The sequence below is a fragment of the Cryptotermes secundus genome, unplaced genomic scaffold (genome assembly GCF_002891405.2).
Source record: "Cryptotermes secundus unplaced genomic scaffold, Csec_1.0 scaffold166, whole genome shotgun sequence".
In the NCBI taxonomy this organism is placed as follows: Eukaryota; Metazoa; Arthropoda; class Insecta; order Blattodea; family Kalotermitidae; genus Cryptotermes; species Cryptotermes secundus.
Genome location: NW_019720562.1, coordinates 1,494,421 through 1,519,783, shown reverse-complemented (window position 1 = coordinate 1,519,783; position 25,363 = coordinate 1,494,421). Strand labels below are relative to the sequence as shown.

Here is a 25,363-nt window from a genome sequence, read left to right as displayed (position 1 = left end):
GGCCTGTCAATCAAATTGAGTCAAGAAGCTCATATATTTTAACAGTGCAAAATGATTTACTGAGTTCCTTATAGCTGCACCAATGAAAGAGAAGTCACAGAATTAGAAGCCAAGGCATATACAGAAAATAAAGCATTGGTAAATCATTTACTGCAGATTGTTTCGTCTGCTTTGGAGCCAGTTTCATAAATGAAAACATTCATAGGCGTATAAAAGTTAGCAGACATAAAGATTACATCAAAAGCCATCAGGCAAGTGGTTCAAATGAGAGGACCCGTAAAATCTTAATAGAATATATTAAAAACTGTACAGACATAGATTTGAGATAATGGAATCAGTGGGTGACAAACACCACTTCTTTGCACTAATTACTCCTCAGCATTTAACATCTACATACATCATATCGAAAGTCACGAGCAACTTTTTTTTGCATGCAACCTGGGAACAGCAGATGACAGAGTGTATGGTGGTAGGTGGAACCAGCTGTTGTGTTAACCTTGAGTGTCTTGTGACGTCAATAGCTTGCATCACGTGACCAGTATCACTCCCAACAAAATGGCCAACAACCATGTTGTTTCACCAGCGTGCTGTCATTGAATTTCTTGTGAAAGAGGAAATCCCTGCTGCAGAAATTCACCAGACTTCAGCGTGCTTATGGAAGTGTGTGCATGGGTGCGAGCAGTGTTTGAAGATGGGTGAAACTTTTTAAAGATGGGAACACCAGCATCGAAGATGAGCCTCAGAGCAGTTGTCCTCGAACAGCCTCAACTGAACGCAACAAGGAAAGAGTGGATGAGATCATTCAAGATGACAGGCGTGTGACTGTGGATACAATAGCCCGAAATCTTGGAATAGGGCACAGAGCAGTACACGAGATGATTGAAAGCTTGGGCTATAGGAAAGTTTGTGCTCGTTGGGTCCCACGGTTAATGACCAAAGACCACAAAGGTCAGTGAAAAGCCATTACCTCAGAACTGCTGCAGAGATATTGACATGAAGGCAATGATTTTTTGCTCTGTATTGTGACAGGTGACAAAAGCTGGTTTCACCATTTTGAGCCTGAAATGAAATGGCACCATTTACATTCTCCATCAAAAAAGAAGGCAAAGACAGTGAAATCAGCTGCGAAGGTGATGGGCACAGTCTTTTGGGATGCACAGGGGTTTATTCTGGCCGAATTCCTGGAACCTGGGCAAACCATCAATGCTGCTCGTTATGTCCAGATGCTGCAGAAGCTCTGTCGTGCATGGCGCGATAAACACCCGGGACGAAACATCATCCTGAATGACAATGCTCATCTCACATTGGAAGCAACTGCAAAGACGGCGTGGGAAGTTCTTCCACACCCCTCCTATAGCCCTGATCTGGCACCCTCAGACTACCATCTTTTCGCATTTGTGAAGGATCAGCTGCGTGGACGTTTTGAGACAAGGGATGCAATTGAGAAAGCAGCGTGTCAGTGTCTTTGGATGGCTGGAATTTTACAGAAGGGAACTTTTCACACTCCCAGAACGCTGGGAGAAATGTGTACAAAGAAGTGGTGATTATGTGGAAAAATAAAGAAAGGTCTGTAGATTGAGGTGGTTATTTGGTTTTTCAATAATAAAGCATGTTACTTTACAAAAAATTGTTGCTCATGACTTTCAGTATGACCCTCATACATGTCACTTCAGTTTTTGTATGGTAGATTGCTAATCTGCCAAAGTTTTTCCAAAAACCACGGAAACATGCATATGACAATTATGTGAAATAATTATAATCTAGACTTCAGAGCAACTATGCTATGGCAAAGGGAAATTTAGAAACCATGAAGCAGATAATGAGAGGATTTACAACTGATGCACCAATGTACCAAAATGCAAAATTTTGATTCATCACGGCAGACCAAAGAAACAAGAAGCAGCAACGTGTATATAGTGCTCACTAAGTCATAAAAATAGAAGGACCAAACCATGTATTCCTGTACAAAAGTAGCAGAAGTACACATTCTTCAGCCGAGATATAGGTGCTTTCCTTGTTAATAATGCAATATATTAGCAAATAAAACAAAGAGTTTTCTATGGCGTTTGGACCACACTGAATGATCTGTTTTCATATATTTTTACAAAACACTAAAATCATTACCACACACAAACTCAGCACTATAATCAGTAACACGTAACAATTAATTAATACATTCATGAACACATTTCTTATCTGGATATGATTATATATATTGAAGCAAATGGGAACCAAACAACATGACTTATACGCCACACTGTCAACCTTAAATATGGCTTTAATTCTTCAATATGGGTAGTTTTTGAGTATTGAGTAAATCTCAGCATATGCCATCTATAAACTGCTTCTTGTACTGAGATGATAATGGTCACTGGAACTTATTTAAAGAGGAACTTTTTTGTCTATAATATAAAGATAAAAAATTTAAGTTTATTTATATAATTTTAAAAATAAATATTAGGACAATATAAAAATGAGAACACATTACAATCCACTCATATGATCAAGGAAAAATATTGGGAATGAAGACCTGAACTGCATCTAGAAACTCTGCAATATTGGTAAATCATTGTAACAGTCTCAGCTCTACACTCCACACATGTGTGTATATATACTAGAAAACAGAAGGAACTGAAAATACAGGGAAACCAAGTTCAGTCATTCTTCACATGACTAAAGATGTGGATGTTACTCTCAGGCACACCAAATAAGTGGGAAAGATGAAGTCAAGATTCTAGACATGGAGTCAAACCAATACAGAATTTACAAGGGTTATATTATTAACATCAAGCAAAGTTAGATCATACAGCACTAAGCAGCAAGTGGTAACTTGTCTAGATTTGAACCAAGCCATCCAAAATGTTGACAATGTGGGTAAACATACAGACTTAATGGAACTTTGTAATGAATACACCACATCATGGCTGAGTAACAAAGATTCCATCAGATAACATTAAAGCATGAAAGGCATGAGGAATCTTGCTTTGTTACCAATTAGAACTTGGAAAAATATGCAAAGGCAGGGAGACCATTCTAATGTATCAATACAATATTCCATTGTTTTTAAAATACCAGCTAATACTGACAATTTCCATTTTTCAGATTTCAACACTATACCTCAACGTTTTAAGTTATTACCTACACAATACTGAGTAAAAGTTTGTTTTGGGACAGCCCAAGTATACATATTGCTATACGATGACAAAACACCTCAGAGTCTGCATACATTACTGACCTTTATATTGACGTGTCCGCCATAGAAAAAATTCTATACATACTGCTTTTATTAAAACCAAATAGTTCCAGTGTACTGTCAGATTATGGTCAGATGGATGTCCTACCAGTCTAACCAATAGGTTCCCAAAATTATAAGCTGCTCCTGTGAATTAATGCTTCAACCAATTATTTTGTAACTTATCAGATATGTGTACAAATCAAATGTAGTTTGGAAATATTATAAACTAAAAACATGGACACACTGTACGCCATTTTTCTGATCAATGTATACATAATGCACAAGCTATGCATGGCATAAAATATATCCTGTAGAAAGGAGAATCAAATTTGTTAAATCTTTGTAACATTCATGGATATGTAGGCACCTTAATCTGCAGACATTTGTTACTTATGAAAAAAAATTAGTTTGCATGTTTCTCTAAACAATTTCAGTAAGCTATATATTAGACAGATAATTCTCTGGAAATATATTAACTTAAAGTACAGATACTATGGAAGACAAGCAATACATATACCTTAAGTTATTTGATACAATAGAATTTTGGACTGAATGCAAAGTAATCATGATACATTACAATTTATACAAATGTATTACATGGACATCACAAACCTGGAACAGCTTTATCTGTACACATGTAACTCTAACAAGATGACTTTGTTGTAATATAAGAAACTCCAGTTCTCAACTGCATAGGTTTATCAACACAAAAAAAAAAATTGACTGCATAAAAGCCCTTTCATAAAATTTAAAACCTGCATAAAAAAAGGAAAGAGATGGGTTTTCATTCATTTACATGGGGCAATCCAAAAGTTTCCGAAATTTGAATTTTGCGCGCGAATAGTTATGAGTACATTGAAATACCGCTAGGTGTCTCCTCACAGATCCTTCTTGAATCAGTGTGGCAAGCGGCGTCAAGTTGAGTGGTTGGGTTTATTGTTGGTGAACGTATTTCCATTGTTGTGTTTCCGTGAGTTTGCGGTTTTGCGATGGCTGACCTGAGAGAGCAGCGTGTCTGTATAAAGTTTTGTTTCAAACTTGGGAAAACCGCTGTAGAAACGCACCAATGTTGAAGCAAGCTTTTTGTGAAAACAGTTTAGGCCAGACACAAACTTACAACTGGTACAAGTGTTTTAAAAATGGCCGAAGATTGACTGATGATGACGATCGTTCGGGACGGCCGTCAACGGGCAAAACACCAGAAAATGTCGCGAAAGTTAGGGATCTGATTCTGCAAGATCGTAGACTGACCATCCAAAACCTCTGTAACACCTTGGGACTAAGTTATGGTACATGTCAATGAATTTTGTCAGAGGAACTGAACATGAGGAGGATTGTGGCGAAGTTTGTGCCATGACTGCTGCAAAATGAACAGAAGCAGCATCGCTTGGAAGTCTGCAGGGAACTTCACCAACAGCTTCAAGAGGATCCAAACTTTCTTTCGAAGGCTGTCACTGTGATGAAAGTTGGATTTATGGCTACGACCCTGAAAGCAAGCAGCAATCAACACAATGGAAGAACCCTTCTTCACCTTGGCCAAAAAAAACTCGACAAGTCAAGAGCAACATTAAGTCCATGTTGATCTGTTTTTTTTTATATTGACGGGATTGTTCATAAGGAGTTCATCCCTCCTGGTCAGACAGTCAATAAAGAGTTCTATTACGATGTTCTAATGCGTTTTGAGGGCGAACATGAGGAGAAAACGTCCAGAGAAGTGGCGCACGAACGACTGAGTACTCCACCATGACAACGCATGACCGCATACAGCTTACATTGTGCAGGAATTTTTGGCTAAAAACAAGATGGCAGTTGTTCCCCACCCACCGTACTCGCCAGATTTAGCTCCATGCAACTTCTTTCTCTTCCCCAAGATGAAAATCAAGTTGAAGGGATGAAGATTTGATACAGTTGAGGAAATTCAAGCGGAAACGCAGACAGTACTAAACACCCTAACAAAGAAAGACTTCCAGGATGCATTTGAAAAGTGGCAGAAACACTGGGATCGGTGTATGCACTCCCAAGGGGACTACTTTGAAGGTGATGGTGCAGAATAAGATCTAGGTAAGATGTAATAGTTTTTATTAATATATTTCGCTTAACTTTTGGATTGCACCACGTATTCAGTGTTAAAGCATTGACTGAAAGTTGTTTAAAACCAAGATTTGATGTTTTTCGTTCAAAAACAAATCCTATATTGTGTAATGTAACCCTCTAGGTAGTGTCTTCAGTGTCTTGGCAACAGTGCCCCTAGGTTGATTTGAGAGCTTCAAAGCAATACAAGTCCTCCTAATGAATATCTGTTTTTGTTAATTTAACTGCACTGATTGTACAGAAATTAGAAATAACAGGACTAAAGTTAAAAAGTATAGCTATCCCAGTAATAGGCCGTGGAGGCCCATAGGAATGTCAGATGTCAAATCTACCACATGTTCTAGGCAACTGCCTCACAGCAGTGAGGTCATCAGCCTTATGCACCAGCTGCCCTCTACCCTCACGAAGATTCCTGGTACTCATTTCTGTTAGAGACTAAGTCAACCTCAGGGCCATTGTGCGGCTGGAGGGATTAGTTCAACTGAAAAATTCAATGACCTCACTGGGAATTGAACCTGCGACCTTCTGGATTGTAGCATAGTGCCTCAACCAACTATGCTACTGCATACCCCATGACAGGAGGGATATGAATAATGAACTATGAAAAGGGCAGAAGTGATCATGGTCCAACTATCTGTGTATATACCTACAGACAAATAAATTTCCTTACACCTTCCAGATGACATAATACCTTACATTATGCCACTGATTTTTTCTCATAATATTTTCAACTCATCCTCTGTGATCATCCTGCCATTTTATCATTTATAGTGTGCAGCTGAGAAAGCATCAATAAGCACACCAGGTATAGGAGTGAGGCCCTCCTTATGTGATTCTGAAAATGGAGCTTATAATACAAAGAGAAATTTTGATCTGAGATTGAAATCCTGACCTTCCAACTGCTATCATGTTGTTTTCAGAGCGCTTTTGGAAAAAAGAAACAGATTCTCAATTTGTACCACTCACTTTAAGTCTTACTATGATTTAGTATGTTACATATGACTGCAAATGTCTGCAACTAGTAGCTCATTATGAATCCTGGTTCTCATGCCCATCACAATTCAGAATCAGCAGCCTACCATGTTGCTTTTAAATCCTGTGCAACCTCTTCAAATAAAGAATATTTCTTCTAGAATGAGATGAGTACAGAATTGTCATTTTACCTTCAATAATTTACAGTCTTGTTTTACAATTCTGGACAGCACAAAAAAGAAAGAAAGAATGAATGAATGAGTAAACCACACTTGTGGGCCCAAACATACTTGGAGAACACATGTGAAAATACTATTTTTAATTGTATTTATCTCCATCACCACAATTTCTGCATAGATACACTATACATTAATTACCTACTACATATTTTGGTCTTTTGGCCATCATCAGATATGCCCTTTCACTACTGGTTGCACTGCTCAATCCTTAAAGTTGGTATTCTTTTATCAGTTGGGGGACACACACTAAACATTGGCCACTGTGAGGGGTGATCAGCACAGCCAACAGTAAATATGCATACCTGATGATGGCCAAAGGGCTGAAACATACAGCAGATAATTAACGTATGGTACATCTAAATAGAAGCTGTGCTGACAGAAATAAATACAATTGGAAATACAACCATGACATTAAGATACGATATTTATTGTCTTCAAGCTGACTAATATAACAAATGAAATTCACACAGTTCACATGGCTTGAAGGGTGACATTAGCATTCTTTTAAGTACATATAAATGTATATTCTAGTAAATCTCTGTCCCTCTATGATCTACAATTTGAATGTTGGGACAGATTTCTTTCAAGATACATACATTAATAAGATGTCCTTAAACTTCAAGAAAATATGTTATGCGCACAGGTACTTGTACCATTTTGTAATATAAGCATTATGTTCTGTACAAAAGAAGATGTTATGAAACACAGGAAAATAAAGCAGTAAAGAACAATAACTTGCATTTTTAATAAAAAAAAATTGACAGAACTGTTTTACCAACGGTCGCTCAAAACAAAGAATGCAAGCATACAATTAACATTAGTGACATTAATATCTGACTCTTTCAGTAAGATATTAATTCTATACAAATCTGATGGGTTGTTGGCCATATAAAATGCAATGCAGTTAAAACAAAACTTCTTTCTCCAAAAGTACTAATGTGTTGACTTTTAATTATGTCCTTCATAACTCTGGTACTTTGCATACAAATTTTATTAAAGACCCTGGTGTATTTCTTGATTCTCAATTGTACTTCTTGTTACCGTTAAATAATCTATGGGGCTGGGGCAAGCAGGAGGGGGACTGCACTTCTTCACATATTGATTATTAATTTTCTCATGCTATAAAGTTTCTAGCCAAATACAAACTATTACTTTCTCCTTTTCTTCTTTAAATAATTTTTGTGTTACCTTACATCAACATAGAATGAAACATGAACATGCAGCTGTAGTATGAAATTCTCTTACCAGCACTGCCTCCAACATACTAGAATGTGCAAAGAGTAAGTTTTGTACTGTATGTTATAATATATTCTCTAAAAATCACAGTTCATGCAGTTGTTAATTAAGTTGTGAACGACTTAGAATTGCAAAATATTCATAAGTTGGAAATATTCTGAGGCACTGTTCAGATAGAATATTTATAAGAGACATATTAGTCATTTTGACTAATTTTTGATCAAGGGAATTGGAAAGTATTGTAATGTAATGTAATGTAATTGCTAGCCCCTTGCTTTTAGAAGCTTATAGTATCACAGTCCTAGCCAGAAATATTAGAGACTTTAATACTGTCTATGCTTCATTTTAAGTAATACAAGTCCATCTCTTCACTATGCCTTAGCTGCAAATTAAATAACTAACAATGTCAATATGTCTAACAATAATTTCTTTAACATCAATCTTCTGGCTAACTTGGTTAATAAATAGTTTTGGTATTTTGTTACATTCAGTGTTAAAATAAACTTAAGGTTGTCCTACATCTACCATGCAGCAGAATATTAAATATGTAACTGTCCTACATTTATGTATTGTTTCCTTCACTTTATGTTCGATTTTGCTAATTCTCTAACTGACTCATGTAGCTGTTCAGTCAGCATGTAAAAGTAAAGAATTGAACTGAATTAAATTAAGTACAGTATGACAGAACAATAATGCCAGTTACTGTAGCAATTAAAAGACATAACAAAAATACTGTATCTGAATCTTTTAATAATTATGCCAACAATTTAAAACTTTAAACTTTAATGAGGTCTCCTTATTCCAAAAATAAACATAGGTTACCATCTGGATGAAGAAAAGACAATTTTTCTTACTGCAATCTTAAACTTTCAATTCTTAAAATTTAATATCTTAAAATTAACATCTATATATTACTGTGAACATTCTCAGTTAAAAGTAACATCTTGTAAAGAACATCATAATTAAATCTTACAGATTTTTCCTCAAATTTTGTTTTAAAATAAGCCTGTCTATTGAACTCCTACAAAAGAAATACACATAATAATTACATCTTACAGATTTTCACCTAAAATTTTGTTTTAAAATAAGCCTGTCTATTGAACTCTTACAATAGAAATACACATAATAATTACATCTTACAGATTTTCACCTAATCTGAATCTTAAAATGACAATATGATGGCATGGAAGATTAAAATTGAATGATGTTCTTTAATTCTCAATTCCGAATCATATTCAAAAACCAATAAATCTATGGCCATAGAATAAGAAACATTCACAACCATGCATGCACACAGCTTCCTCAGATGTACACATTAGTCAATACATCAGCACTAAGAGTCATTCCCCAGCTCTCCTGGGAAGCAATCTGTAAAAGAATGTAGGAAGAAATACAGTAAGTTCCACAGCCTAGGTCACAACATGACTGATATTTTCTGTTATCCTATGAGCAAATAAAACATTATTGGTTTAAAACACCCAATATTATTCTAGAACTCAGAAAATACAATAACAAGACCATTTCTAAAATCTTGTAACTCAGTCACCCTTTTCTGGTACTGTGATAATTTGAAAAGTCTATGCCTATACTCAAATTAGTAACTGAAGTGTTACTGTATGCCTATGAAGTTAAACATAAATTCTCCAAAACTATGATTTTCTGGTACACAATCATGAGGATTATATTTCGAAACTTCTGCTATGAAACATTTTAGTTTCTAATGGGAGGGAAAGTTTATTTTAAAATATAGTTATAAAATGTCTCTAATAACATTATTATATTCATTTATGACATAATAAACAAAATTATTTGGAACACAGATAAGAAATAAAATGAGAATTAATCTTGCAGACAGGAAAATATTGAAGGATTTGAGGTTCTCACAGCAGTGGTTATGAAGAGTTCTATCTTCTGGGATACAATGCCATGTATCCCACTGAAAGACAACCAAAAAACTGCTAGACTTTCAACTGACTACAAGAGCTTATATCTCATCTGATATAACTCTTTGGAAAATATTCATTTCCTTATACAATTACAAGTTAAGGAATACGCATGCATTCAAGGATAAGTTGTTCAAAGAAACCCAATTATACTTTCATCTGTGCTGAATGGTACACTATGAAGTTGAAAGAAGAGACAACAGAGAGTAACTGGTTTAAGGCCTAATGGGGAAAGTATTTTCCACCAAAATATATATCATATTTCAAAATCTAATTTAAACCTCATTAAAAAGACATAAGAACTAAAATAGAAAACAATGCTGAGTGCTTGCATTTCTGTCTGTGCAAATTCATTCACCAAAAATTCCAAGAAGAGATAATGAAGATTAAGGGCCAAATCCAGAAATCGTATTCCACCAAAAAGTGTATATATAAAAATTTCATTTAGTTCACTTTAAAATGTAAAAACTGAAAAACTGCTGCTGAGTGTCCATGCTTTGTGAAATGAAGGCCCAGAATGTTTCAACACATAACTGCTGCCATGCTGTCAGACCACTCTGATTCTTCCGGTAATAGATGCATATTCACAGAAGTGTATATAAAGGTCTTGATCCTAATGAGAACACAGGGAAAAATTATGAATTTCCGTTGTATTCCAATTCTGAATATGTGCTGAGATAATATTGTCACGTGTTGGGCATATAACGCGACAAATAACTTCACAATGTATTTGATGTAGCGAATTTTATTTCACATTCGCACTTACAATCACCCAAATTACAGATTCACAATTGCTGCTATCTGCAGTATCACAAATACTACACTTCAAATGCCACAATACAACTGACTGGTTGCTGGCTAACTCGGAACTAACTCGGAGGTAGCTCGAGGACTGACTCAAGGCAGCCCCAGGACTCACTCGGCGGTAGCTCCAGGACTGACTGTGAATAGCCTTCGCTGCTCCTTATGTAGCCTCAATCGGACAATTGTCGTCTGGTGCCGTGTTGCTAGCCACGCTGTCCGGAGTTGTTGACTGCTGCCTAGCAACCGCGATATCCCTCGGTGACATCACCGCCGTTGATTCGCTTTGCATAGCTTCAAGGTCGCGGGGACTCGGCTAACGTCGGCTCCGCTCGGCTGACTTCGGTTCCGCTCGTGACGTCACCGCGCGTTGCGCGTTGCATAGCTACCAGGATGCGGGGTGATTACTCGCCTATTACGCGAGCGCTACGTTACCGCTACGTGCAGCTGGGGAGGTAGGGGTCAACATGTCACACTGCTCCCTCCTTAAGGCTGCTTGTCCCGAATAGCCTAACGGTGCATCCCCTTTCCTTTTCCTCGGTGGCTGTTCCTGCAGGGTCTCCTGTTGTTTTGGCTACTCTTCTTGCAGCGACTATTCTTCGTCCGTTACATCCGCTCCCCTCTTAAGACAAAGCTCGTCTCGAGCGGGTTCCTTTCAGCTCGCCAGAAGATCACATTCATCCATCGCTTTTTCCCATGGCACATTCACTCCCTCTGGGGAGGCCGGTTCTTCTATTTTACCGGCTCCTCTTCTGTGCCCTGCTTCTTTTTTCGTTTTGGAGGGGGTCGACCCCTCCATAATGTCCACTAACTTATTTTCCGTAACCCGTTGGCAGTACCGACTACATGTGTCACGAACCTTCCACTGAAGATCACGTTGCCAGTCTTCTCCCTCAGGCGTAGTAGTTCCTCCACGTCCTGGTTCCTTATGTCCTTGCTGCATTTCCGTTGTGGCTGATGCCGCCTCCCGGACGTCTGTCCTGTCACGGTTGTCGTCCTTCCTTTCCCGGCTTCTTTCCCAGCATTGACCCTCGTTGAGCATCTCGTTACGGGATCTCCCTTGCGCCGTGTCGCACCTGCACGACCAGTCATATTGCTGTCGGCAGCCAATTCGTGCCATGGGCCACAATTTCCTTGGGTCGTAGATTTCTTGAAGATGTTGCGTTTGCGCCAGGCCACTGTTGCGTGGCGGGACACCTTCGTGTGGACGACGGCCGATTTATTCTGGGGTCCGCAATTTTTCCGTGTCGGGTTCTTCATGTTTCGTCGATGTCGGTCCCTGCGCCTTTTCTTCTTCGGTTCTCCGACCGGTATTACTGCGGCGTCTTGTACGGGTACCTCTAGTAGTTCTGCCGCCTCAGGTTTCCTGTGCACTGAAACCGGCTTTTCATCTTCTGGACGTGCCTCCATCTCTTGGCAGGCCGTCGTCACTCCGACCGGTATCACTATGGGGACCTCTTCTTGTTGTGCTGTCGCAGGTTTCGTGTCCACTGGGCAGGCCAACGTCTCATTGTCTTCGTTAGGAATTGACTGTCGGTTAACTACAACCGCTTTTCCTCTTGCATATCTACCAGAATGCGGGGTGATTACTCGCCTATTACGCGAGCACTACGTTACCGCTACGTGCAGCTGGGGAGGTAGGGGTCAACATGTCACAATATACTCCACCTGAATAGATACTAGATTCTGAATTTGCAGGACTCTAAACTACACCTATGAACACAATTAACAGGAAATATTCTACATTAACAGTTGACAGCAATAAGGGAAAATGACATGAACTTTCTTTGTTATCAGAGTACAAAGAAATCAATAAACTACCGAAACAAAGGATCAATACACAGGTTCTTAAAATCTGGCAATGCTTTCAAATGTAGAGAAAAGCCACACCCAAATTTATAATTTCCATGGATAGGATCAACTAACAAAATCAAGACAAGTTCTATCTTCTGGCATATAACTCCATGTAATCCAGTGAAAGTCAACCAACACCTGAGAGGAACACACTGCCTCCATCTTCAGGGTTGAGTATGCCAAGCAAGACACCAGCATGGAGCAGGCAGCAAGCAGTTGGTTTCTTGCTTGGTTTACTCTTTGACCCTGAAGATGGATGCAACACATGCCTTCACAGTGCTGGATGACATACACCAGACTGCATGGTGTTATATCCCATGAGGTGGAATACTATGAGGAACTCAAATCCAACATAATTGAGAAACATGTTGCAACACTGTTATACACACATGTTAATTTTTATTAGATTTGAGGAAACAAACATGACATTTATATCAACTTTCTAGACCAAAAAATTAAACTTGAGCAGCTAACATTGCTTTTCTGCTCAATAAGACTCTATACATAATTTTGAAATGTAAATATTCTGTGGACTGAAATACATGAAAGCCAGTCAGTGGTATAAGTATTACTACAAAAGAGGAAGTCATGTAAGTTGAAGCTACATATAGTTTTTCTCCTTCACATTCAACACATTTCCATGAACGTTTTCTTGTAGCTTCCTCAAAATCCATTATTTCTATACTCTTACTACCTACTTATTTTAGTCCAGCCATTATAGCATACTGACTCCAAGTAACTTTGCAACCAATATTATTATAAAATACAAACGCTTCCTATGAGACTAGAAATTAAAACCAGAGAACCTACGCATATCAACCAACAAATATGAATACAATTAACCCTTATACACTCAGTGCACTGATCCATCAGCGTGTAAGGTAATGGCCAGAACACTTGGGTGGCCAATCTATGGGTTCTATCAAAATCATGCTCTTTCAGTTACATAAATGGTTCAAAGCAGACAAGAGGGTACCTAATTCTCCAAGGGAAATTTTACAGTTCTGCACCTAAATGGCATCCTGTTGCTTACAAAAATATTTTTTTTTTATACAAATGAAATATGTTGAGCTCACATATTTACTTTGCGGTTCAGTGCTTTCTTGGTCTGTGGTTTTAGTTGTTGTACTGTTAATATATCATAGTTTAGTGGCACCATTTTGCTTTTATAATAAAGTTATATATTATTTATCATATTTTTGTTATATTTTTCAGAGTTTATAGTATATATAGCTAGTTATTTTACATTTTTAACTAGACAATGGCTGCTTCAAGCTCTAGGCAATATGACTCTGACATGTTGGAATATTTAGATACAAGTGAAAGTGATTGTGACGTTATTCCGAAAGGTAACATTGATAATATGAGTGAAGATGATGACGATGCCTGACATGCCACAACCCCAGCTGCTCAGCCTGTGTCTGAGAGTGAAGAGGATGACATGGATGATGAAGACTACAGGGAACTTCTGTCACTTGATCAACCTCTCATTCTTCCTTTCCTATTGCAAGAACCGTCTGGACCTAAGCATATGCCCCCTCCTGATTCTCCTCCTGCTTACTTCAATTTCTTCTACACAGACTTGATCCTTACCCTCATAGTGACAGAATCCAACAGATATGCACAGCAGTAAAGCGGGTAACGTTCCCACTCCGCTATAGAACTGAACCAGAATTACCATGCACGAGATGAACAGATTCCTGGCCTGTATTCTAATTATATGCATCATCAAAAATCCAACCATTAGCATCATACTGGTACACTCTCTATTCCCAAGCAACTCCATGATTTGTGAAAATGTTTACCAAGCATCGCTTTTCCCACTTGTCAGCAATGAAGAATTGCCAGGCCCCGGACAACCAGACTCTGAGCCCTGTGCAAGGTACCAACGCCTGTGGACCATGCAAACAGGGTATTCAGGCATCACTATACCCCTCATCAAGAAATTAGTGTTGATGAAAGTCTGGTAAATACAAAATCGAAACCAGTCTCATGCAGAATTTGCCCAACAAGCACTACCACCACTGGGGAATCAAATTTTGGATGTTGCACGACTCTGTGTCCAACTACTGCCTGGGGGTTTTCACATACAGAGCGGCCAGGTCTCAGGCAGAGGGGGGGGGGGAGAAGAAGAAAAAAAAATTGCCTGGGGTATACCTCAATGTCTTCGTCAACAACTACTTCATATCTGTTCCACTTGTCTGCCATCTCCATTAGCTAAGCACCTACATCACTGGAACTGTTAGGAGGAATAGGAAACTTTCACCCCAGCAGTTCAAGAACAAATATGCAGTTGGACATAATGTATCGGTGATCTGGTCTCCTTCTCACACGTTTTCTGTGAGAAGAAATCACCAAAAAAAAAAATTCTGACATTCTTTTCTCTAGCTACACCACAGCCCAATAAGAGGAACTATGGGTAAGACATGATGTCAGTCCACAAATAAAATAAAAAATCATCAAATCCTATAAGTTTATGGGCGGCATCAACTCTTCAGACACGATGCTGTACACTTAGTTGGTTGAATGGCCGACAATGCCTTATTGGAAAAAGGTAGCTTCCAACATCATAACAAGGATGGTGTTAAATAGCTATATTCTCTATAAGGAAAATTACAGGGGGCCTGGTAAACTGAAAGCCAGGTACAATTACAGTGTCCATAATCGAGAGCTCAGCAGAGGAGTTGTCAGCACTGAAGGACAACACTAGAGCAGATGATCCTTGGGGACCACAAAGACTCTGAAAACTCTATGAAAAGAAAGTCCCAATGCACTGTCTGCAGCGCAAAGGAGAGGAGGCAAACAGCCAGAACAGTATGCACCAGCAACAAGGGGCTCCATGGAGAATGCTTCCCTAAACATAGGTGCTAACTGCAAAAGGTATGTATGCACTATTTTACATAGTGCGACGTAGTTCCAGACCAGAGACCTCTTCATCTATAAAACTTATATAAAAATTTACAGAAAAATATTCTCTTTTAAGGTTTGGTGACAACAAAAGAAGACCAAACAGAAAATTTTATTTTTTACCTAAATTATGTATATTTTAAATTTCTATATTTAATTCTTTCAGTTTTATTTTATTTTTTTTTATTATTTATAGTAGCATTTTTATGATATTTTTATTCATATCTGCTGACTAACTTTGGATCCATGGAATGGAATGCAATGCAATGCAATGTAATGTAACGTGAATCTTTCAATATGTCTTTGACCAAAATTGTATTTTTGGTGAATTTTTGAAGTGAGACTTGTAAATGGAGCCAAATTCGCCTGAATGTTTTAGGTCAGGTACTTGAAAAATAGGCTGAGTGCAAAAGGGTTATATAGGATAACCTTCACTGCACTATTTATAAGCACTGTGTCTTGAGCCTACTAAGACCAATTAATTAAAATATCCTTTAATATAACACAGGGCCCACTTAAATTTAATACATTCTATTGAGTTGGGTGTATCATTAAACACAAACATTTTCTTAACCTCAAGCAGGAGCACCCTGAAATTTTACTTGAATTGGCATGTGAGGTTTACACAATTACTCATGAATGTGAATAAACTATTTGTTCATTTTTATTAAAATTGCTTTATTCATCATTGAACATAAACATTTTGGTTATTTTATCATTATTAGCAGCACAGTTCACATAAAATTTAAAATAAGATAATTGCAGATCAACTACACGTGTATTAACTTTTGAGGCGGCAGTCTTCTATATCACAGCCATATGTCATCCATACAAGTTGTTTGCATGAATTGCATTCTGAAGTCTGCATATTTTTCTCTTACATCTTTTATGCTTTCTTTCTCAATAACACTCAACCTGCTTCACCTTCAGTACTTTTACAATACTTTCAAATGTATGCTGTCACTTCAGCAGCTCACAAGGACTTCATTCTTACCCTCTGAATAACATTCCACACTGGAATGGTAAAGAAATTGCACACTGACTCCTGCCAATTACATTAGTGAAAAGCACACAAAAGTACTGGCCACTGGTGGATGACACAAACTATAAAATATGTATTTCATGTTTTATCAACTGTGTCAGCTCCATACTTTAGCTCTGAATGGCTGGCAGATTATCATCTCCTGAAGTTATTCATGCATTGTGCTTATATTCACTTCCCTGACTGCATTTAGTAACAAGTTCCTTTCCTTTCTCTGATATAACACTCTCTCTGGCCTCATTGTGGTGAGTCTTCAAGTATTCTCACAATTTCTTCATCTGCCATATCATGTGCCCTATGAAAAAATGACATCACTCAAATTTCTGTTTGTACATACCAAAAATATTTCCTTATTGCTAGCACAAAAATCCAGTCCTTCATTTTATTTCATTCAATTTGATCATACTATATGCTGGCTGTTACATAGTGAAGACTACTGCTGTTACTATGTATAAAGACCTAAAATATATAATATAAAATTACTTACATGACCAGCTGTGTGGTATATTCAGTACATCAAACATCACTTCTATTCCAATCAAGTTATCTGTGATGACCAGCTGCACTAACGAGTCCTACTTCAGAAAACATTCAAAATGATACTAAAGGAATAATAAAAAGGCAACACATGTCAGGCATACAGTAGTGTTGCCACATTAAAATTAGTGAAACGGTGTACACCAGCATGCCGAGCCTGTTTGAGGATTAAATGTCTACATTTATGCCTTATCCATCCTATATGGAATGGTGAGGGATTATGCAAAATATATAACACAATGGCAAGGCCATTTACACTATTATTTTCTTTTTGAAGTGTATGAAAACTACTGCACTATTAAAAGCTTTATTAGGTACCTTCTTTAATGCCGTTGTTCCAAGTTATTTACTATTAAGGTAGACTTAAATTTAGTGTACCAAAACAAAGTTACCTTGGCTGAACTTAACAGCGTACTCTGCCTTGATGGATAGCAATAAAGGCAACACATAGCCAAGAAGTGGACGCCTTATGGGTTCTGCTGCCCAGCACTCCTCCATCAGTAGCCAGCATTGTTCATCAAAACATTTTAATCTTTCTGGTCGGGTACCTATATTTCAGAACTGTATTAATCATAAAGTAGGTTTACTTTAAAGAAAATATATACAAAACAAAACAAAAAAAAACTCCATGATTTTAGTCCGCAAGCGAACTCTACCAACTGAGCGACCGCTGCTTGTTGGCAAAGTTTAGTGCCAACTTTTGCATATAGAGGGTGTCACGTGGTCAGCGCAACAAATCCCCACGGCCGTTAATTTAAGTTTTCTAGACCGGAGCCGCTATTTCCTTGAAATAGCTCCTCAATTATCATCATGAGGCTGAGTGGATCCCGTTCCAGACCCACTACTTCTCAGAAAAAATCTGGTAGTGCCGGGAATTGAACCCAGACTTCTGGATCTGTAGCCAGGAACGCTGACCACTAGACCACAGAGGCGCTACAGAAAATGCATACAAGGTAAAGTAAAACATGCAGTTGCCCCTGTGACTAAGCACAATACAAGTGCAACACACAGCCTCCTAACATCATGTGGACTAATGTTACTACATCACTTTCTTGCAAAATTCTAGAATTGAAGGTGGAACAAAGCAACACATTCTTCTGTTTGAATAAGTTGCATACAAAATTATGATTTATTTTCAAAATATGAGCTGACTGTCATATAGATAAATACACAGATTGATTGATCAATCAATGAATCTTAGAGAAACAGAGGTTTATTCAGAACACAACTATTTCAGTACAGATATACACACAGATTCTCTTATGAAATGTAACAGTATGTGACTCATATATTTATTTGCATTAATAAGGATTAGTTTCACAAGATACCGGTAACTACGGTTATACTAATTTTATCTACTAGGTCAATACAGTAGATATCTCTTCCAGGTACATGCAGATGCATACAGCCAGCCTCCAACATCTTCTATATTTTTATTTAAACAATGGACAGTGTCCACAGAATGACACTAGACCAGTTTTATATTTCATTAAAGTATGTTCAGCTCAATAAGCAATCTAAGAACAAAATGGCATGGACCATTCTTATTTTTAACTTTTAACATGAATTTTTATTCAAGTACTGCAAATCAGGAAATATGGAAACCTGAGCAGTATGGTAGGGGAAACAGGATTATAGTCTGCCTTGGGGACAATTCTTCCATACTTTAAATTGACATAGTCTTAAATGGGGTTTACACAGAATACAAACAGACAATGGCACTTTATTATCAATCGAAGATACTTTCTTTAATCTAACAAAAAATTACCCATTTATGTTATGTAAGTCTACAAACAACAGAAAATACTCTGCAGTGTACCTCACTGCTGTGAGCAAAGATAATATTTTTTATGCCCTGGTCCAGCATGACAGCACAGGTAAACCAAGAAGACACTAAGGCACATGTCTGCACACAACACACAATTTTATGTATTAATTTCATACAGTTGTTACATGGAAATATGAAAGATAATAAATATTTGAAAAACTGCTATATGTTAAGTCAGTTTCTTCTTTCTTACACTATCATCACAATTTCCAACCTTCATTTTAATATCTTTTCATGAGGAATTTCACATCTTCGTTGGTTCTTCAGACAAACTTGTCACAACTTGTGGCTTCTCACCTTGACACATATTTGTTTCTCTTTCTCTCTCACCTGGAGGAAATCTTACATTGAGGAACCTTAAACTAGGACATATACATGTCTATAGCTTTGAAAACTTCAAAACTAACTGGGCCAAATTGATAACGAACCTAGACTAAACACACAGACACAAAACAAATTTTAACAAGTTTCAACAACAGAAGAGCAGGGGCACACACACTCTAATTACATTGTACTGATGTTTAATTTTCACTCACCTTTCTTCACACCAATCCAGAGCTGTTCCTTATTCTGAAACTGTTCAAACTTCAGGGGTAATTTTACATGTCCAGCACAAATATACCAGAAGAGTATTCCAAATGCATAAATATCAACACTGCTGTCATAATGGCCTGAGAGTAGTTCTGGAGCCATGTGAACAGGAGTTCCCACAATACTGCCTGACATCATTGCTTCAGGAATGCAGAAGCCAAGATCTGTTAGTTTGGCTCGATTGTCACAATCCAGCTGCAATAAGAATTTTAACCTTAATCACAGAAATTTTGGTTAACACCAAACAAATAAAAATCATTCATTCTGATTACTAGTTCATACGTAGACTTCTGCAGTTATACTGTACTTTGTGATATCTGAACTCTGTAACTTTCTCAGAATTACAGTCATTCACTCTTAGAAACTGAGTATTTGTTAGGTTTAGTTATAAATTCCATATGCTTTATTTACAACTTTTATGAATGCTGCATTCATATATCTCTATAGTGTCAATGTCATTTACACAGGCTAATATTTGAGTTGACTTATAATATACAGTTCCACTTCTTTTAATTCCTGAGTACCACATTATCTTCTTTGAGCACAGTATGTAACAGCATGCATGCAAGAGCATTATTATGTCTCAGGCCTTTCCTTGTAGCAAGGAGTTCTGACAGATCACTCAGCAGTTTCACTTTCTATCTTACCACCCTCTTCAACACAGTTTCAGTTTGGTTAATTTGCTGGAGAGTTCAAATACTCAACTGCCACAAACAACTGATCTCCCTTCTTCCTATCACAGACAAAGTCTATAAAGTTCCTGGTATAAGGAACAGAAATCTATACAAGATACACACAACCAAGGGAAGCGGCATGATCAATGGGGCACAAAGCAGCCACAATAAGGGTACAGGAAGAACAGACATCCCATAACATAATGACGCACGTTAAGAACACTACTGACAAAGTCAAAGTGCAGTCGATTCCTTAAAAAGTGTGTTGCCTGAGGATGGCCCAGTGAGGCTGAAACATGTAGCGCCCAACGTAGAATGTATATATATTTTAATGACATTTTAAACATTTTGACGAAAATTTTAGTGAGTTAAATGTGGACTACTGTCATCTAAATATATATTATTATTGTTGTAGGATGAAAATCTGCAAATGATACTTCAATGTAACAGAATGCTGAAGTATAAGAATATGAACCGTGCTAATATTCCATACTCCATTCCCATGCCTTTTCAATTATCTCTCTTAAAAGTATGAATTTAATTTGTAGCAGACTTTCTGGACCTAATACCATACAGATAAGTCCTAAAAATGTTATTCAGATACAATAGTAATCATAATTGTAATTTATGTGCAGATTTTGTAGGCTGAGCTCAAAAAGGTAAAGCCTCGACGGTTTTGGCATTCTGAATTACCTTCCTCCTCCCACTTGTGGGCAATCCCTGTAGTCCACACTTTATCCATCATTTCATGTATTTTAGCTATTAATTCAGGTGCATCTAACTTAATGAGTTCAGCACTTACATCATCTGATCCAGGAGCTCTGTTATTCACTAATTTTCTGATAGCAGCTTTAGCCTCTTCCAACGTAAGGACCCAGTCTTCATACTCATCAACAGGAGAACCTTCCAGAAAATTAGATTCATATCCTCCTACTTCCTCTTGAGGTTGACCTCCAACCTCCACTCCATCAAGTAATTACTTAATATGTTGATTCCATCCATACAGAATCTCTATTCTGTCACTAACTAATTTCCATTTGCATTTTGCCCATCACGGTCCTTGGTTCAAACACATTCCTCATACCACTAACTAATCAATAAATTTTTTGTAAGATTTGAGGTTTTCACGGCGGTGACTATGAAGAAAGCCGTCTTCTGGGATGTGGCACCGTGTAGAAATTGTGTTAACCAACGTTTCGCCACAACGTTTTGCCTCCATCTTCAGGGTAGAAGACAAGAAGAAATCCACGAGCAAACCAGCTAGAGCAGGTGCAACAGACTGAGTCCAGTCGAGTAAACACAGTTGTATAACAGAAGGAGAAAAGTGAGTGTGGCTACATAGGGAATAGTAGAGAGGGGAAGGGGGGTAAGGGTCTGGTGGAATAGCCAGCAGGTAATAGGCCAGAGCTGCTATAGAGTATGTGTTAGGGGGAGAGAAGGGAAGGTTAAATGGAGGGCATTAACCCTGTAGCTCGGGGGCTGTGATGGACCTCAGTGGGCTATAGGGTCTGCTGTATTTCAGAGGTTTCTTGAGGGAACAGATGAGAGGTTCCCATGAATTGCTGAGACAAAACTCCACCTCTCTGTTCATATTGTCAGGATGGAGTTCAATCTCAATGACCTCCCTAATGATGTGATCCATATAATGGGTCTTGGTAGCGAGGATGGAGGTATTCTGAAGATGAATGCGATGTCCCAAATCGATGCTGTGTTCAGCCACAGCTGACTTGTCTGGATATTCAAGACGGATGTGCTGCTGATGCTCTTTCAATCTCATGTCCATAGAACGGCTTGTCTGCCCAATGTAAACCTTTCCGCATTCGCATGGGATATTGTATACACCCGGTGTCCTTAGGCGCAGGCTATCTTTGACCGGCCGGAGGAAACTAGATAATTTCTTTGGAGGCAGGCCCACTGATTTGATGTTGTGCCGGGACAGCACTCTGCTAATACGGTTGAATATAGTCCTGACATAAGGCAGGAAGGCGACTGAGTCTGGTTTATCTTCGGGCCGACTGATGTTCAGCTGACGGTTGAGAACTCTGTGGATCTGCCAGTTGTTGTATCCATTCTGCCTGAAAACATCCCCCAGGAGCACCAACTCCGCATGTGGGTTGTCTTGATTGCATAGAGCTATAGCCCTGAGCACCAATGCCGAAAGTACAGCTTGCTTGTTGGAAGGGTGGTGGTGGGATGCAGCGTTAAGGTAAAGGTTTGTATGGGTGGATTTGCTGTACACTCTATGGCCCAGAGAACGAACAGGCCTCCTGTAAATATCTATACCCAGGAAGGGGAGGTGACCCTCAATTTCAGTCTCCACTGTGAACTGAATGCACTGGTGGATACTATTTAGGTGGTTCAGGAAGTCCTTCAGCTTGTCAGGCCCGTATGGCCAGATGACGAAGGTGTTGTCCACATAGCGAAACCAGTAGTGGGGCTTGTGTGGGGCCAAGTCAAGTGCCCTCTCTTCGAAGTTCTCCATATATAAGTTTGCGATGACCGGAGATGGTGGCGAGCCCAACGCCACACCATCGGTTTATTCATAGAACTGGCCATTGAAGATGAAGTATGAGGTGGTCAGGACATGGTGGAAGAGTCTCAGGATATCTTCTTTGAAATGTTGTCCTAGCAGATCCATAGTATCCTCTAAAGGCACCCTGGTGAAGAGCGACACTACATCGAAACTGACCATTATGTCATGGAGATCGACATGGAGAGAAGCCAAGGTGTGAACAAATTCCATTGAGTTACTCACGTGGTGTGGACAGCTGCCAGTGTTGTTGCTCAGTAGGCCAGCCAAGTGTTTGGCCAAGCAATAGGTAGGAGAGCCAATAGTGCTCACAATGGGCCTTAATGGAACATCGGGCTTGTGGATCTTCGGCAACCCGCAGAGTCTAGGTGGCCTGGAATCTTGAGGTTGTAGCTGTTGGCAGACCTCCTCAGCCATCAGGGACTTTTTCAGGAGAAGAACAGTCTTGTGCTCTATGGAATCAGTAGGATCCTTCTTCAACTTCATGTAGGCCTTGTCCTCCAAGAGAGCAGCGATCTTCCAGCTGTAGTCTGACGTATCCAGTACCACGGTCGCATTACCCTTGTCAGCCGAAAGGACGGTGAGCAGCTCATTGGCTTTTAAGGACCAAAGGGTTCTCCTCTTGGCACCAGTCAGGTTGTCCTTGGNGGTAGGGTGGGTGGGTGCTGGGCCACATGCAAATGTTAAAACTTCCTGCAGTGCCTGGCTCTTATGTCATTAACGAAATTTTTTGCTCTGAATTTTCCATTTCCACTAATTATTCATGACATATATATATTTTTCTTTTTATCCCCTTTCCTTTCCTTCCTCTTCATTCTTTGTTTTCCTCAACTTCATTTCTAGTATAATCTTTTTAACTCATGGCTCTGTATGGTTGATTCTCATTAGTTGTACCCTCAGAACCTTCATCACACCATTAGTCTCTTTCTAGCCTGTTTTCTCTCTTACTCACTTCACCAAAAGCTTCTATAATCTGTTTACAAGCTGTCCATAATGGTAATGATAATGGTACCTATTATGTAACTCAGTCATATCAGGTTTCTGTAATTATTTTTTGAATTCAGTAAATCCTCACTTATAGAATTTATTTGAGGCAATAAGGTTAAGACAAAGAATATCATAGACATAATTAATGCACTCTTTTACAGCCAAAACTGGGTCTGAAAGTTGTGGTGGATAAAAAATGGATTTTATTTTTCAGAGTACAATTTTACATCTTAAACTGAGGCAATTACAGTTGGATGTGATGTCACAACATGGTTTGGATACATGTCTCAACAGACTCCAATATTTTCATAAACACTGGGACAAAAAATGCCCCTCAATAACATTTTGACTAATGCACTTCCTTTTTTTTAAAGATGTGATGGAAGTTGAATACAACATGCCAATATTTGTGCCTACGAAATCCACCATATGCTTCCTTGAAGAAGAGTGAGACGCAAATTTTCCTTGATAAAATTTGAATTGACATATTTTTTGGCTGAAAACATGACTGAAGTTGAATGTGATGTGGCAATATGGTATGGATATTCATGGCTATAGACTCCATCACATGAATCTTTGATAACAATGAGATTAAAATGTCCCTTGGTAAAATTTTGATCAATATATAACAGTTCTGGGGCCATTGCTCTTTTTGATAAATATTAATGATTTGCCAAATACAGTCAACTCTGGATTATCTGGGGGCGGATTAACTGGTTTGCGGCTTAACCGGGGCTACTGAGGCTTTTTTGAGGCTTATATGTTGTTTAATATTCATTCTCTTTTGTTTCACATGGTGAGTTGTAACACCATTTTCGCACTAGTGTGAACCGAGCTCTGCATTCTTTGGTCCCGTTATACTAACACAATGTTCTAGGGTAGGGGTGAAAGAATGCAAAGATTTGTGGAACGTTTCAAGGACAGATTCACCGCCCCAGTTGCTCTCTTTGCATCGATCTTCAAGTGCGTTAGCAAAACGTCAGGGTGTAAAAGGAAGCGTGTTGTGTCAAGTATTCAACAGAAACTCGTGAGCCGAGCTTCGAAATGTTAAGCAGTGACGAAACCGTAAGTTCAGTGGGGGTGCAGCCAGAAGAGCGGGAAGAAAGTGAGAATGAGGAAGAGGTGGACAGTGCTGCTAGTAAGAAAATATCACATGGTGCTGCTCTTAATCATTTGGANTTATTCGCTGATGACACCAGCATACTGTGCTGCAAGTCAAATCTTACAGAACTTGATATCGTCCTAAAAGAAACTCTTGAATCAATCAATAAATGGTTCTCTACAAACTTGTTAATTTTGAATTTAACTAAAACAAGTTGTGTGCAGTTTTTAACAAAACCAAATGTACTAATAAACTTAAATATTAAACATGATGATATCCAAATTAATAATACGAATACTTTGAAATTCCTTGGACTGACAACTGATATTACGTTAACATGGAAGGAACATATTAAACAAACAGCCAACAAACTGAGCTCGGCTTGTTATGCTATAAGAGTTCTAGTCTCAATATTGTCCCTAGAGAGCTTATTGATGATGTATAATGCCTATGTTCATTCTATAATGTCATATGGCATAATATTCTGGGGAAATTCAACGTATAGTAGCCAAATCTTCAAAATTAAAAAAATAATAATTACGGTAATAGTGAAAGCAGGAAATAGGGACACTTGTCAGCCTCTGTTTAAAACATTAAACATTCTTCCATTTTATTCACAGTATATATTTTCAATATTGGTCTTCATAGTTAAAAACATGGACAAGTATGTAACAAATTCAGATATTCATAACATTTATACGAGACAAAGATTCGAATTACATTATCCAACTTATAAATCAACCAGGGCTCAAAAGGGAGTATCTTACACTGGGATTAGAATATTTAAAAAATTA

General features: G+C 38.3%; 1 protein-coding gene across 13 annotated transcripts in view; it reads right to left on the bottom strand.

Moving 5' to 3' along the window:
• LOC111868118 (dual serine/threonine and tyrosine protein kinase) overlaps positions 1 to 25,363 on the bottom strand; it is a 79,547-nt gene that overhangs the window by 12,478 nt on the left and 41,706 nt on the right. For 8 of the 13 annotated variants that reach the window (XM_023858529.2, XM_023858537.2, XM_023858544.2 and 5 more), the window contains 2 exons: positions 19,222 to 19,471; positions 17,250 to 17,405 (listed from right to left, as the gene is read on the bottom strand). In XM_023858529.2, coding sequence (XP_023714297.1) covers positions 17,250 to 17,405; positions 19,222 to 19,471 — 406 coding nt within the window. Of the gene's footprint in view, positions 1 to 6,948; positions 9,142 to 15,944; positions 16,899 to 17,249; positions 17,406 to 19,221; positions 19,472 to 25,363 lie in introns of those variants that run through there. The other 5 variants (XR_002843465.2, XM_023858585.2, XM_023858576.2 and 2 more) reach the window with 5 other exon arrangements.